At 29.4% G+C, this 12,697-nt stretch overlaps 1 protein-coding gene and 1 pseudogene across 2 annotated transcripts; both read left to right on the top strand.

The window, feature by feature from the left end:
• The first annotated feature begins 1,939 nt into the window (after positions 1–1,939).
• Positions 1,940–3,434, top strand: LOC111396780. Of its 2 annotated transcripts, none has more exons than XM_023023286.1 (3): positions 1,940–2,193; positions 2,460–2,542; positions 2,721–3,434. In XM_023023286.1, the coding sequence occupies exons 1-3, from the start codon at positions 2,020–2,022 to the stop codon at positions 3,337–3,339; spliced, it is 876 nt and encodes a 291-aa protein (XP_022879054.1). In that variant the 5' UTR covers positions 1,940–2,019; the 3' UTR covers positions 3,340–3,434. The 2 variants fall into 2 exon arrangements, with proteins under 2 accessions (XP_022879054.1, XP_022879056.1); XM_023023288.1 differs by having other exon boundaries at positions 2,478–2,542; positions 2,721–3,433.
• Positions 3,435–4,705: 1,271 nt separating this feature from the next.
• On the top strand, positions 4,706–5,729 carry LOC111397812 (annotated as a pseudogene).
• Positions 5,730–12,697: the final 6,968 nt, after the last annotated feature.

The raw sequence follows: 12,697 nt of genomic DNA, 5'->3' as shown, positions 1-12,697 counted from the left end.
TTTTCCCATAGTTAGATGGTACAAGTACAACCTTGAGGTTGGGTTAAGGTGCTTGGAGTATGGATGTTAGATGGAGTGAGTTGTACGAGTTAGCTCACATGTCATTTGACATAATGAATGAAATATACAATTTTAGTAGAATAAAATAGGTGAGCCGCTTGCTCCCCACCACTGGTGCTCGGCTCGTCCCATAGATCAGTTGAATAGCTTGACTCGCTCTATTAACGCCCTTAAGGAGGAGAAAGAATTTTCTCTCTCTCTCTCTCTTTCATTTCCTTTTTATTTTTCGTGCTTATTTTTATTTAATTCTTTTTGTTAAGTTTTTTTTCTTTACCGTTTTTTTTTTTTTTTTTTTTTTTTTTTTTTTAAATGTTCAAGTGTGATCTTCATGTTACACAAATTTTATAGATTTTTGGGTGGATACACTTGTAGGGGAAAAATTGCAAATTTTTAAAAAGGTTAAGGACAACAATCAGGAAAAAAAAAAATGGTTATAAAGCAAATTCGCTCCTTTGCTAAAAGGTGAGCGATGAAATAGTAATTTACCTAAATTCTTATATCATGACATCTCGTTTAAGAATTTTGAGGGCCCGTTCGATCAATTTTCCCTGTAGAAACTACAAGTTATTTATAATGACATTTGAACTTTACTGCAACAACTGCCAATAAGGTATTCTACCTTAGTTGAGCCACATTATTTTCAAAAAAATATGTTTTTTAACAGTGATTTGACATCATTTCAACGACACATTATTCAATAAAATAATATTACATGTAAATCTAAAATTTTTCCTTATTTTTTAACAACATATTTTTCATTAATTTGACATGAATAATAAAATTTTTCCTAATATGTGGCTCAAACATGAGCTAAATAGCAACGAAGATTGGAGCCTACTAAACATGTTAGTAAAGTCCTTTTACCGTTAGATTTTTCTTTGTCACTTATAGGCTAATAGCTATATGTAGGTACTTTTTTGTAAATTAAATTCAATCATATTAATTATTATTATTATTATTATTTTTACAACATCGATATATACACGTCTCACAATTGTGCTATACGACCCACTTGGATGACCGCACCCACACACATATGGGGGGTCGCGATTATTTTATTCGCACGGGACCCACGCATTCCATGTAAGGGCGAGGTCATCGGGAGTGTCATCCGTACGGGTTGAGTGACATTATTCTACGTATTTAGAGTGTATTGAACTTGCTCTCATGTGTACACATTCTTAGAAGAATAGATAAAATAGAACCATGCCGGTGATGACATTCATAATGCTAAGTTAATTTCGATTTACGTACGTATTCTTTATTATCTCATGGTAACAATTGTGTGTTAAGATAGTAGTTGTTAATAATGTTTTCGTACATCTCTTAGTTTATACTCATGTTAATATTTTTATTAGTAAATATTACAAAAAAATGTGTTTTCTCTTCTGTAGTGTCATTTGTCTTGATTGGTTATAAAAAGTATCCAATCAAATATTGAAGATCGAATTCAAATAAAGTTTCTTTTGAATGTCTAGCAAAAATCGAACCCACACCCGCGATTATCAAAGTAGGTTAGATATAACACCGATATCTCCCCTAACGTATTGTTACCGACACCATAAATCAATAGTTTTCGAACGTCTACGAATATATGTACTCTAGTAAATATTTTCTTTCATGGTAGGGATATGGTGGGCCAAAACGGTACAAGATTCTTTGTCGCACACCTATTTATAATTTCTTATTTACATATATTTTTTTTTTCTTTTGACCAAACAAACAGAAAACAACTAATGAACTGTGCACATACAGAAAGAAAAAAATTTAAGAAAAAGAAAAAGCCTTTTTGGATCTACTTTCATCGTGGCAAACGGCACCCATGCCATCTCCACCCCCAACCTTTTATATACCCCCTAACACACCCCCCCTTCGCCCCCCAACAAAGCTTCTCTACCCTTGTGAGTTTCTGCCCCGACTACCCACTAAAAAACTCCCCCAAAAAACCACAGAACCGCCATGAGAATACGGAAGCACGCCAAAATTTGTTCATTGACATATGCAGCATCTTCATTGAAACCTGGAACCGTGCTTCAAACCCATGTTTGCCAGTTGAATCAGTCCCCTTGGGATGTTATGAGTTTTTCGCCACCATCAACTCCTCCGCCACCACTGCCTCCTCCGTCGTTCCAGGTTAGTTAAATTTAGTCTATAATGACTCGACTTTGTTTCTATACACAGATCTGTTAAACCCATTTCTGATTCTTGCCAAATGTCCCTCCATTTTTGCTGTTATTCTTTTTTCTTCTAGGGTTTTCTAAAAACCCACCATTAGGGTTGATTAAAAAATGTGAATCAAAGGGTTTTTGTTGTTTATTTGGGCTTGGGAATTTGAAATCTTTTGTGGGTTTTCACTGTTTTGGTTTATTATAGCTTGGCTGGCTCCATTTTTTCGACAGAGAATAGTTTCTATGCAGGTCAATGAAAATGATGATTTCGCGAGAAATGGGAGCTTCGGAGAATCTATTGCAACTTTTGATAGGTAATCTTTCTATTCTATGTTTAATTTGGGCTGTTTTACAAATTTTCCAGCTCTTTATTGATGTTGAAGCATTTAGGGTTCTGCAATAAATCAGCATTTGTGAATTTTTCTATTTCTAGTTTGATTTTTCGAAATTTGAGCTGAACTGTAATGTTGTCCACTGGATCTTTATTAACAGTTCCATGTCGATGAAAATGGCTCTGGATGATGGGGAGATCGAGGCTATGAAATTGGAATATTCAGACAGTGTCATCGTGGGCGGCTCCGTCATCGGCAATGCGGAGGAAGGGGTCCCAAAGAAAGACAGGGAGATTATATTTTGCTGCAAAACTGATGGGAAGGGCTGGAAATGCAAGAGGGAGGCCGCTGAAGGGAATTCCTTATGCAAGCACCATTTATCTCTCGTAAGGAACTACAATAATTGGGCTCCACCGGCGGCCAAGAAAGTCGATAAGGTGGCGGCTGACTCTCATAGGTGTCCCCGGGCCAGGAAGGTGGGTTTGACATCTAATCCGCACGAATTCTACTATTACTCGGGTTTTGGACCGCGTTGGGGCAAAAAAAGAGGCGAGAAAAATCAGATTAGCAATAGTCGAGACGCGTCTAAAAATATCGATCAACGTCATGAAATGGCACAATCCTCAATGTCTCAAATTGACATTGAAGAATCTGATATCGAGGATGAAATTGAGTACGAGGAGGAGGAAGAGGAGGAGAATAGCGAGAGCGAGAGTAGGAGGAAGAGGAAGAGGGCCCGAAAGCCCATTAAAGCCAGGTCCCTAAAGTCCCTAATGTGAATGGATCAAAATTTGGCGTAAAATAGTGTGGCATTTGATTTAATGGCAGTTGACTCCTAACTCAAAGTGTTTCCCTTTGTTAATAATAAGGGTAGAACTGTAATACAGTTCATCTTGCATTTTTATCAGGGTGTTTGGAAGTACTTTAATTAAATTGCACTAGTATTTGTAAAAATTAAAAATAGAAACAAATCAACATCGATAATTAATGGGATTTTTTTTTCTATTTAACTAATAATTTTTTTAATAATTACAATTTCATTTTGTAACACATGAAGTTACGATAATTTGTCAATGAAACGTGCCTTCATTGTGTACACTCGTCTTGCTAGACTTCAAATAACTAAGTAAGAGTACGAGTTAAAAAAAATCAAGTTCTAAAAATAATATTCGTAAATTGATGAGTACTTGGACAATTTTGTCCCCATAAATCTGGGACGAAAAAGTAAGAAAAAAAAAAAGAAATCCATATAATATAGAAAAGATCCTAAAGTGCCATTTCTTTCTATATTTGTGGAAATAGAACCTTTTATGGTATTTTTAGAAAGCCCTTATTTTGGTGATTTAAGGGTTTTATAAACTCAAAAATTATTTGTGCGCTTTGACTTCTAAAAGTGATTTTCTCCTCTCTCTCTCTCTCCCCCCCCCCCCCCCCCCCCCCCCCCGTATGTATCTCTGTGTAAATAGAATGTATGCACACACGTATGCATGCGAAGAGAAGTTTGATTATCTTGAATTTCCCATGTTAGGATTTGTCATTTATGATTCCGTTGTTAGTTGCATGCCAGGTGTTTTATTTTTTGTCTAATTAAGGACTGTTTAATTTCTCGTTAACGTTAACAAGTAAATCTTGAATTTAATAACGTACTTAAAGTGGGTTCCATTAACTGATGTCTTAGATTTCCCTTTTTTCATATTATTGATGTTTTTTCCTTTCTTGCTGGTTGTTCATTAAGTGAAATGTTTGGCGTAATGATATTAGTCTGGCCCTGTAGTTTTTGCTTCATTTTCGTACAATTGCTACAGCTATATTCTTAATTGCTCCGAATTCAATGATTTACGTGTTCCCCTGTCCTTGTGTCAGCCTCTTGGACAGAAGAAAGAAGGAAAGTTACTGAGCGACTTCAACAGGTTCTGTCTTTCTGTCATGAGATTTGACCAGAGAGTTTTGTTGTTCTGAGGAAGATTATAGTTTGAATTGTTCCAAGCGAGGAATAAAAAGATGTTCCTTTCGGCGTTACATAATAATTCTGGTGTTCATTCTTTGTCAGTGTTGTCTCTCCATGAAACAACAAATTCTTGTTGCCATTCGAATTTCCTCTTGTTTCCATCGACTGTGAAATCCAAATACACTGGAAAATGATTTGTATGCACTTCCAGTTCAAAGAATTCTGATGCAAAACCCGACAAGAATCGTAGTCAGAGTCCTAGTTTGAAGCCAAAAGGAAGAGCTCGGCGGGAGAAAACTGAAGTTCCTCGTGACAAGGATAAAAATTCTGGAAGGAAGTTCCCTACAGTGATCTCTAAGAAGCCCAAGCGTGGTCGTCGGAGTGAAGCAGCTGCAGTTGAGGATTTTGTGCGTGATTCGCTTGAACGGACTTTCGAATCAATCCGGCAGCAGAATTCGGATATTCTGAAAGATAAATTAATGAAAGATAAAGTTGATGATGGTGTTGATTCCAATAGCAACAGTGATGAAGAGGATGATGACAGGGACGAAGAGAAAGGTGATGATTCAAGAGGAAATGAGATGATGGTAGAGGAGGAGAATCCCAATTGGCCGCTGGATGCTGATGTTGGGTGGGGGATCAGAGCATCAGAGTATTTCGAGCAACATCCTATACAAAATGTCGTAGGCGAAGATGGCACTGAAATTGACTGGGAGGGAGAGATCGATGATGGTTTAGTGAAGGAGATCAATTGTTTTGAGTGGGAGAGCTTTGCTTTCCATCCTAGTCCACTAATTGTTCTCGTTTTCGAAAGATACAACAGGTCTGTAACAGTTCTTGAAAAGAAGGAATCTGGAAAACATGATGTAGTGCATTTAATCTATACTTGCCTAGATGTAATTCAAATCCATCACTGATTTCAGGGCAAGCCATAACTGGAAAGCTTTGAAAGAACTAGAAAAAGCAACAAAGGTGTACTGGGAAGCCAAGGATCGACTACCTCCTCGGGTATATGAATATCCTCTTTTGACACCTTTTTTTCTCTATTCCTATCCGTAATCTGTTTAGTATAATCCTGTCTTTAATTTCCATTACTAGACTGTCAAGATAGATATAAATATCGAGAGAGATTTGGCCTAAGCTCTTAAAGTTAAAGAATGCCCACAAATTTTGTTCTTACGTGGAAACAGGATATTGTATAGGGAGAAAGGCGAAGACTAAACTCTTCAATTGTTATATAATATATACTCTCATTTGTTAGCTCCATTACTAACAAGTTCTTCACAATATGCAGAAACAAGAACAGCAGATGATTGCACATTTTTTCTATAACGCAAAAAAACCTTCGTGCATTAAAGATGAGGCTCTATCATCTCCGTCTTGAGTTCAAACGGCAGCAGCATTGTAACCATATCTTGTGTCGTTGTGTCCTTAACTTGTACTCTGGCATTTTAAGTTTTATTTTTTGGTGAATTTGTTCTATGTTTTGTTTTGATCGGAATGGTTAGTAGGATTTGGGCTTAATCCTTCCTGATGGATTCACTGATCCGAGAGTGGCAAAAACTCGATGCAGTTGTATGGTTTTTGGATAAAAAATATGAACTCGATCAGAAGCGTGTCTATGTAGACCACTACTTATAGACTTCAATTTTAAGATCAAAGGTGTAATACTTTTTGTGATGACAGTCTTTATACATCATATTAAAAATTGAAATATGGTAGGGACATTTTGTCAAACCTCATAAAGTAGAATCCTTGGGGTTAGGTCCACTCTTTTTACGACCTTTTTGTGAAGATAATCCTAAAGAAATTGTACAACTGAAAATGAGAAAGAACCTTTATAATGAAACAATACTTCAATTTAGGAAAAATGAACTCCGCATAATATTTCTTTAATTTTATAAAGAACCAATGTATAAACTAACACAATTTCTTATTATATTATCTTAATTAACACACAATTTCTATTATGAAGGTTGTTTATTAATTCATCTATAGAAAATAAATTACACATAACATAGATACCACACGGTACTCTCTTAAAAAGTGACCTGCACCATTGATCAATAGGTGCATGTATCCACTAAATATTTTCATAATTTTGGAGTGGGTAAAAAATTATGAGATTCTATTTAAAACATCTGTATATATATATATATATATATATATTTTTTTTTTATTCTACTATTTACAATTGGTTTGTTTGATATAAATTTTTTTAGAATAAATTTCATATGTATATGTAAAGATCTGATCTCTGTGCTTAAACCGTTATATCATACATACTGTCCATTTAAAAGACAATGCCCATCTTATCGACTCAATTGATACTAGGATTCAACTTAAGTCATTCTTAAGGGAAAAGTCAAGGGTTTGAGTCCTGGAAAACTCGACAAAAAGTCGTGAGGAGTAAGAGGGTTAGATATCCTCCTGAAACAAATAGTACGTAAGAGAATAGTCCTGCCTGATTCTCAAGTCTATACAAAAAAATGCACAATTTCTCTTTGCTAAGTTTGTTTGTTAATTCATCTATAAAAGGTAATTTAAACATAACATGAGTGTCGCACGGTCCTCGAAAAATGATCTATGCCATTGGTCAATAGATACATGTAATTCACTAAATATTTTAGAATAAATTACATAAAACGTAATTTTTTATAGAATGTATAATTTTTTTTAAAGAAGAAGAAATATTAGGAGTCCATTAACACACAATTTCTCTTGCTGAATTTGTTAATTAATTCATCTATAGAAGGTATATTAGACATAGCAAAAATACCGCATAAAAAGTGATAAACTTCGATAATCAATAGATACACATAATCCAATAAATATTATTGTAATTCTAGAGTAGGTCAAAGATTACGAGATTCTATTTAACACCTCTGTATATTTTTTTCATTAACTTCAACTTTTTAAAATGATTTATTTTATGTATATTTTTCTAAGAATAAATTTCACAATACGTAATTTTTTAGAAAATGTATAATTGAAAAAAGAAAAAAATAATAAAATTTAGGAGCCCATTAACACACAGTTTCTCTTACCCAATTTATTTGTTAATTTCCTTCTTATCTTAAAAGAGAGAATGTGATGTTTACTGTTCATTTTTGTCACATAGATTTTCCTACGAAACGGTTTGAAGTCGATTTGACAGCAGTAAATTATTCTATTCAATGGCGCTGTAGCATTATTTTCATACGCCATTTCACTATTTTTATACGTCGTTTCACTGTGATGTCATATCCACTACAATATTTCTTCATTTTCACACACTACTTCACTTGATTAAAAGCAATACCATATATTATATAATAAAGAAACGAAATTAAATATAAAGATTATATAAAAAAAATTGCAGATAAAAATAAAAAAATTATTATAAATTTTTAAATTAAATTAAAACGATTTAAAGAAAAAAATAAATATTATTTAATTCAAATTTAATGAATGTCTTTATATCATAAGAAATGTATGAAGATTATTTTATTAAGCAAATAAAATAGAAGAAAGTTATAAAAATTAAATAAATAATACATAAATATTATTTAATTAATTAAAATTGAAAAAAAATTAATATAAAAAAAACAAAAAATCTCTCCATGGACCAAGAAAATCTCTCCATCCACGGAGAGAATCTCTACTTTCAAAAGGAGAAAATTCTTCTTTCACATAGAGTGATAACACTCCATGGATGAAGTGATTCCACTCCGTGCACGGAGTGGTGATAATTTTTTAAAATTTTTTTATTAATAAATATTTAATTTTAAAAAATTCCTTCCTTATCTTAAAAGAGAGAATGTGAGATTTATTGTTCTCCGTGCACGGAGCAATGTTTTGGAGAGATAAATTTTTTTATTTTTAATTTATTTTATTTTTTCAGCAAATTTCATTTAGATAAATGTGTTAGTGTAAAATATATTTTAACAATTAAATATATCTACATATCTACTTAAAAATTTAATTTAATATTTTTTACTTATAAGTAGCTTATATAATTAGAAGTTTTTTTTTTTTACTTTTAAATAAATTGAAGTAACTTTTTGAGAAAATTGTCGAGAAAAAATAATAAACATTAATAAAATAATTAATTTTCTTAAGAAAAAGACTAGTTATGCTCATTTTTTAACATACACATTTAACTATTTTCGATATTCATATAAATCATTCGATACATCTATGATATAGTTCTCCAAATGAGCTTCGAAAGAATATAGAAGATTTATTCATTCGACTACCGTACAATCATCGATGAATTTTTAAAATTAACTTGTTATCGAAATTCTCGAAATGATAGTTTGGAAATACCTATTTTGACGTCTCGTAACATTTGCTACGATTGGCCGTTTCGCGCACCGTTAATGACGTGTAATACTATGCCGTGAGTACTTCAAAATGATATCAAGAATATAATATTTCGACTTCATTTGATATCCCATAATAAGCCCAAAAATGAAAGCAAAAATATAAAAAAAAAAAGAAAAAGAAAAAGAAAAATCAACCAACCTTTAAGCAATGCTTCGTGCATGGAGCTAACAATGCTTCGTTCACGGAGTAATGCACATATTTTTTCTTTTTTTAACTTTTATTTGTAGTAAATTTTTTTATTAATATTTAATTTAAAAAAATTACACGTCTAAATATTTAATTAAAAATGTTTAAGTTGATATATATATATATATATATATATTTTACCTATAAGTAGATTTTACAATCCTAAATTTTTTCTTTACTTTTAAATAATTTGAAATGATTTTTTTTACTTATAAGTAACTTTTTATATTCTAGATAGTGTAATCTTTTTATTAATATTTAATTTAAAAAAATAAATATATTTAAATATTTATACTTATAATATTTTAAGTTAATATTTTTTTACTTATAAGTAGTTTTTGCAATTATAAGAGAAGGACAAATTAATATTTTTTGACCTATAAGTAGCTTTTACAATTATCAATTTTTCTATTACTTTTAAATAAGTTGAAGTGATTTTTTTATTTATAAGTAACTTTTTACATTCTAGATAGTGTAATCTTTTTTTTAATATTTAATTTAAAAAATTAAATATATCTAAATATTTATACTTCGAAAATTTTAATTTAATATTTTTTTTACTTATAAGTAGCTTTTACAATTATAAGTTCGTTTTACCTTTAAATAACTTGAAGTAATTTTTTTAGTTAAAAGTAACTTTTTATATTTTAGAAATAAGGAATCACTTTTATATATTTAAAAAAAAAAAAAAACCAAAACATATGTGGAGTGAAAAACACTCCGCGCAGTGTTTCTCACTTTTATGCATGGAGTGAGAATTTCCACTCCGTGCACGAAGTGTTTCTACTCCACATATTATTTTTTTAAATTTTATTTAAAGTAATTTTTTTATTTTTTTAAAAAATTAAATATATTTAAATATTTACTTAAAATGATGATTTTTTTAACCTATAATTATCCTTTACAATTATAAGTTTTTTTTATTACTTTTAAATGATTTAAAGTGATTTTTTTACTTATAAGTAACTTTTTACATTTTAGATAGTGTAATCTTTTTATTAATACTTATAAGTAGCTTTTGCAATTATAAGAAAATGAGGGATTAATATTTTTTTACCTATATACAAGTAGTTTTTAAGATTATAAGTTTTTTTTATTATTTTTAAATAAGTTGAAGTGCTTTTTTACTTATAAGTAACTTTTACATTCTAGATAGTGTAAAATTTTTATTAATATTTAATTTAAAAACTAAATATATCTAAATATTTATACTTAAAAAATTTTAAGTTAATATTTTTTACTTATAAGTAACTTTTACAATTATAAGTTCATTTCACTTTTAAATAACTTGAAGTGATCTTTTTAGCATTTCATTTTTGTCACATTGGTTTTCACATTGAACTGGTTTGGTCCTTTGAATTTGACACACAATACTCTTTCTCTATTTTTTCACGCTATCAACTATCAACTATATCCTATAATTTTATTAGTAGCAATATTTTTTTAAATAATATTTTGTCACACTATAGCTTTTTTTTTAATTGGTGGAGCAGAAACGACGTCATTTTTTATTTTACTCGCAGTATACCTGCTTTGAATCTAACAAACTATTTCTTCTCTTTTTTTTTTTCACGCAATCAACTAGTGACCATATCATATAATTTTATTAGTAATAACAATTTTAATTAATTTTTTACATAAAAGTTATTCTTTATTTCTAAAATGTAAAAAGTTACTTATAACTAAAAATCACTTCAAATTATTTAAAAGTAAAATGAACTTATAATTGTAAAAGCCACTTATAACTAAAAAAAATATTAACTTAGAATTTTTTAAGTATAAATATTTAGATATATTTAGTTTTCAAATTAAATATTAATAAAAAGATTATACTATCTCGAATGTAAAAAATTACTTATATGTAAAAAAAAAAAAAAAACACTTCAAGTTATTTAAAAGTAAAAAAAAAACTTATAATTATAAAAGCTATTTATAGGTAAAAAAATACAAATCCCTTGTTTTCTTATAATTGCAAAAACAACTTAAAAATAAAAAAATGTTAACTTAAAAATTTTTAAGTATAAATATTTAGATATATTTTTTTAAATTAAATAGTAATAAAAAGATTACACTATCTAGAATGTAAAAAGTTACTTATAAGTAAAAAAATCACTTCAAGTTATTTAAAAGTAATTGAAAAATTTATAATTGTAAAAGTTACTTATATAGATAAAAAAAATATAAACTTCAACATTTTAAGTAAATATTAGATATATTTATTTTTTAAATTAAATATTATTAAAAAATTACTTAAAAAAAACAAACATTTTAACACTCCATGCGGCATAACCACTCCATGCACGGAGTGTTATGTTTTTTTTTTTTTTATAGTAAATTTTTATTAATATTTAATTTAAAAAATTAAATATATCTAAATTTTTACTTAAAAATGTTGAAATTAATATTTTTTAAATCTATAAGTAGTTTTTATCATTATAATTTTTTATTACTTTTAAATAACTTGAAATGATTATTTATTTATTTATATGTAACTTTTTACATTCTAGATAGTGTAATTTTTTTTATTAATATTTAATTTAATAAATTAAATATATCTAAATATTTATACTTAAAACATGTTAAGTTAATATATTTGTACTTATAAGTTGCTTTTGCAATTATAAGAGAATGATGAATATATATATATATAAAAGTAGCTTTTACAATTATAAATTTTTTTATTACTTTTAAATAACTCGAAGTGTTATTTTACTTATAAGCAATTTTTTACATTCTAGATAATATAATATTTAATTTAAAAATAAAAATAAAAATAAAAATAAAAAACTCTTAAAAGATGGGGTTGGGGTCACTATTCTTCTTGTCACTTGAGTTTTCACACTTGTTTGGTTTGTACTATTCATTAACCGGTTCACAAAATGTCACTTAAAAGTGGGTTTTGCTCTCTCTCGCTTTCATTTCTCTATGAAAAAAGAAAACCCTACCACACTGATTCTTATAATCTGAGATATTGAAACTCAGAGGGTCGAAGGAGAGATCTTGAGAAGGAAACTACAGTATGAAGTGAGAAGACAATCTGCATTAGTTGATTAACTGAAAGCATTGGATATGCGATTTGGGCAAAAAAGATTTGGTGGTTACTGATTGTTTTTTTAGTTTTCTATGTTATTTGCATTCAGCGTGTTTATTATTGTTTAACAATGCGTGATTCTTTAAACCTTATCTATGCCGAACTAAGAACTTTAGAAATTATGCTAACTGATGCTTTAACTTTCTTTTATTTTGCAGCCAGGGCCTCGAGAATGTTCATATCAGTGTCTTATAAAGCGTGACCAGAAGAATGCAATATTTTACCTCTCTTGCTCTTTCACCATGTAAGTAAACCTTTGTTGGAAGTTTCTAAGATAACTTATAAATTGAAATTTGCTTGTGTACCAAATGATATTAATTTAATTATTTTCTATCTGGTGAATTGACTAAGTAAAATCTTGCAGTTTAACATCTATAGTTAGGAGGATAGTTAAAAATCTGTTGGGTTATTAGTCTTAATATCTTGTGCGTAGAGATATCATGTTTGGTGTTTGCTAAGTATCTTGACTTGGTCTGTTAGTTTTTCTTCATATTTGAGTGGCAATGACTATTTTGAATGCCATATAACAAAACTTTAGTGACTA

The sequence above is a fragment of the Olea europaea genome, chromosome 7, assembly GCF_002742605.1.
Source record: "Olea europaea var. sylvestris chromosome 7, O_europaea_v1, whole genome shotgun sequence".
NCBI classification, from domain to species: Eukaryota; Viridiplantae; Streptophyta; class Magnoliopsida; order Lamiales; family Oleaceae; genus Olea; species Olea europaea.
This window is presented reverse-complemented; position numbering and strand designations above follow the sequence as displayed.

Bases quoted from the DNA above. Each gene is read 5' to 3' on its own strand.
- LOC111396780 (XM_023023286.1), top strand. From the start codon at position 2,020: ATGAGAATACGGAAGCACGCCAAAATTTGTTCATTGACATATGCAGCA. The intron at 2,194-2,459 runs GTTAGTTAAATT...TTTTTTCGACAG, and splicing joins TGCCTCCTCCGTCGTTCCAG to AGAATAGTTTCTATGCAGGT. The intron at 2,543-2,720 runs GTAATCTTTCTA...CTTTATTAACAG, and splicing joins TCTATTGCAACTTTTGATAG to TTCCATGTCGATGAAAATGG.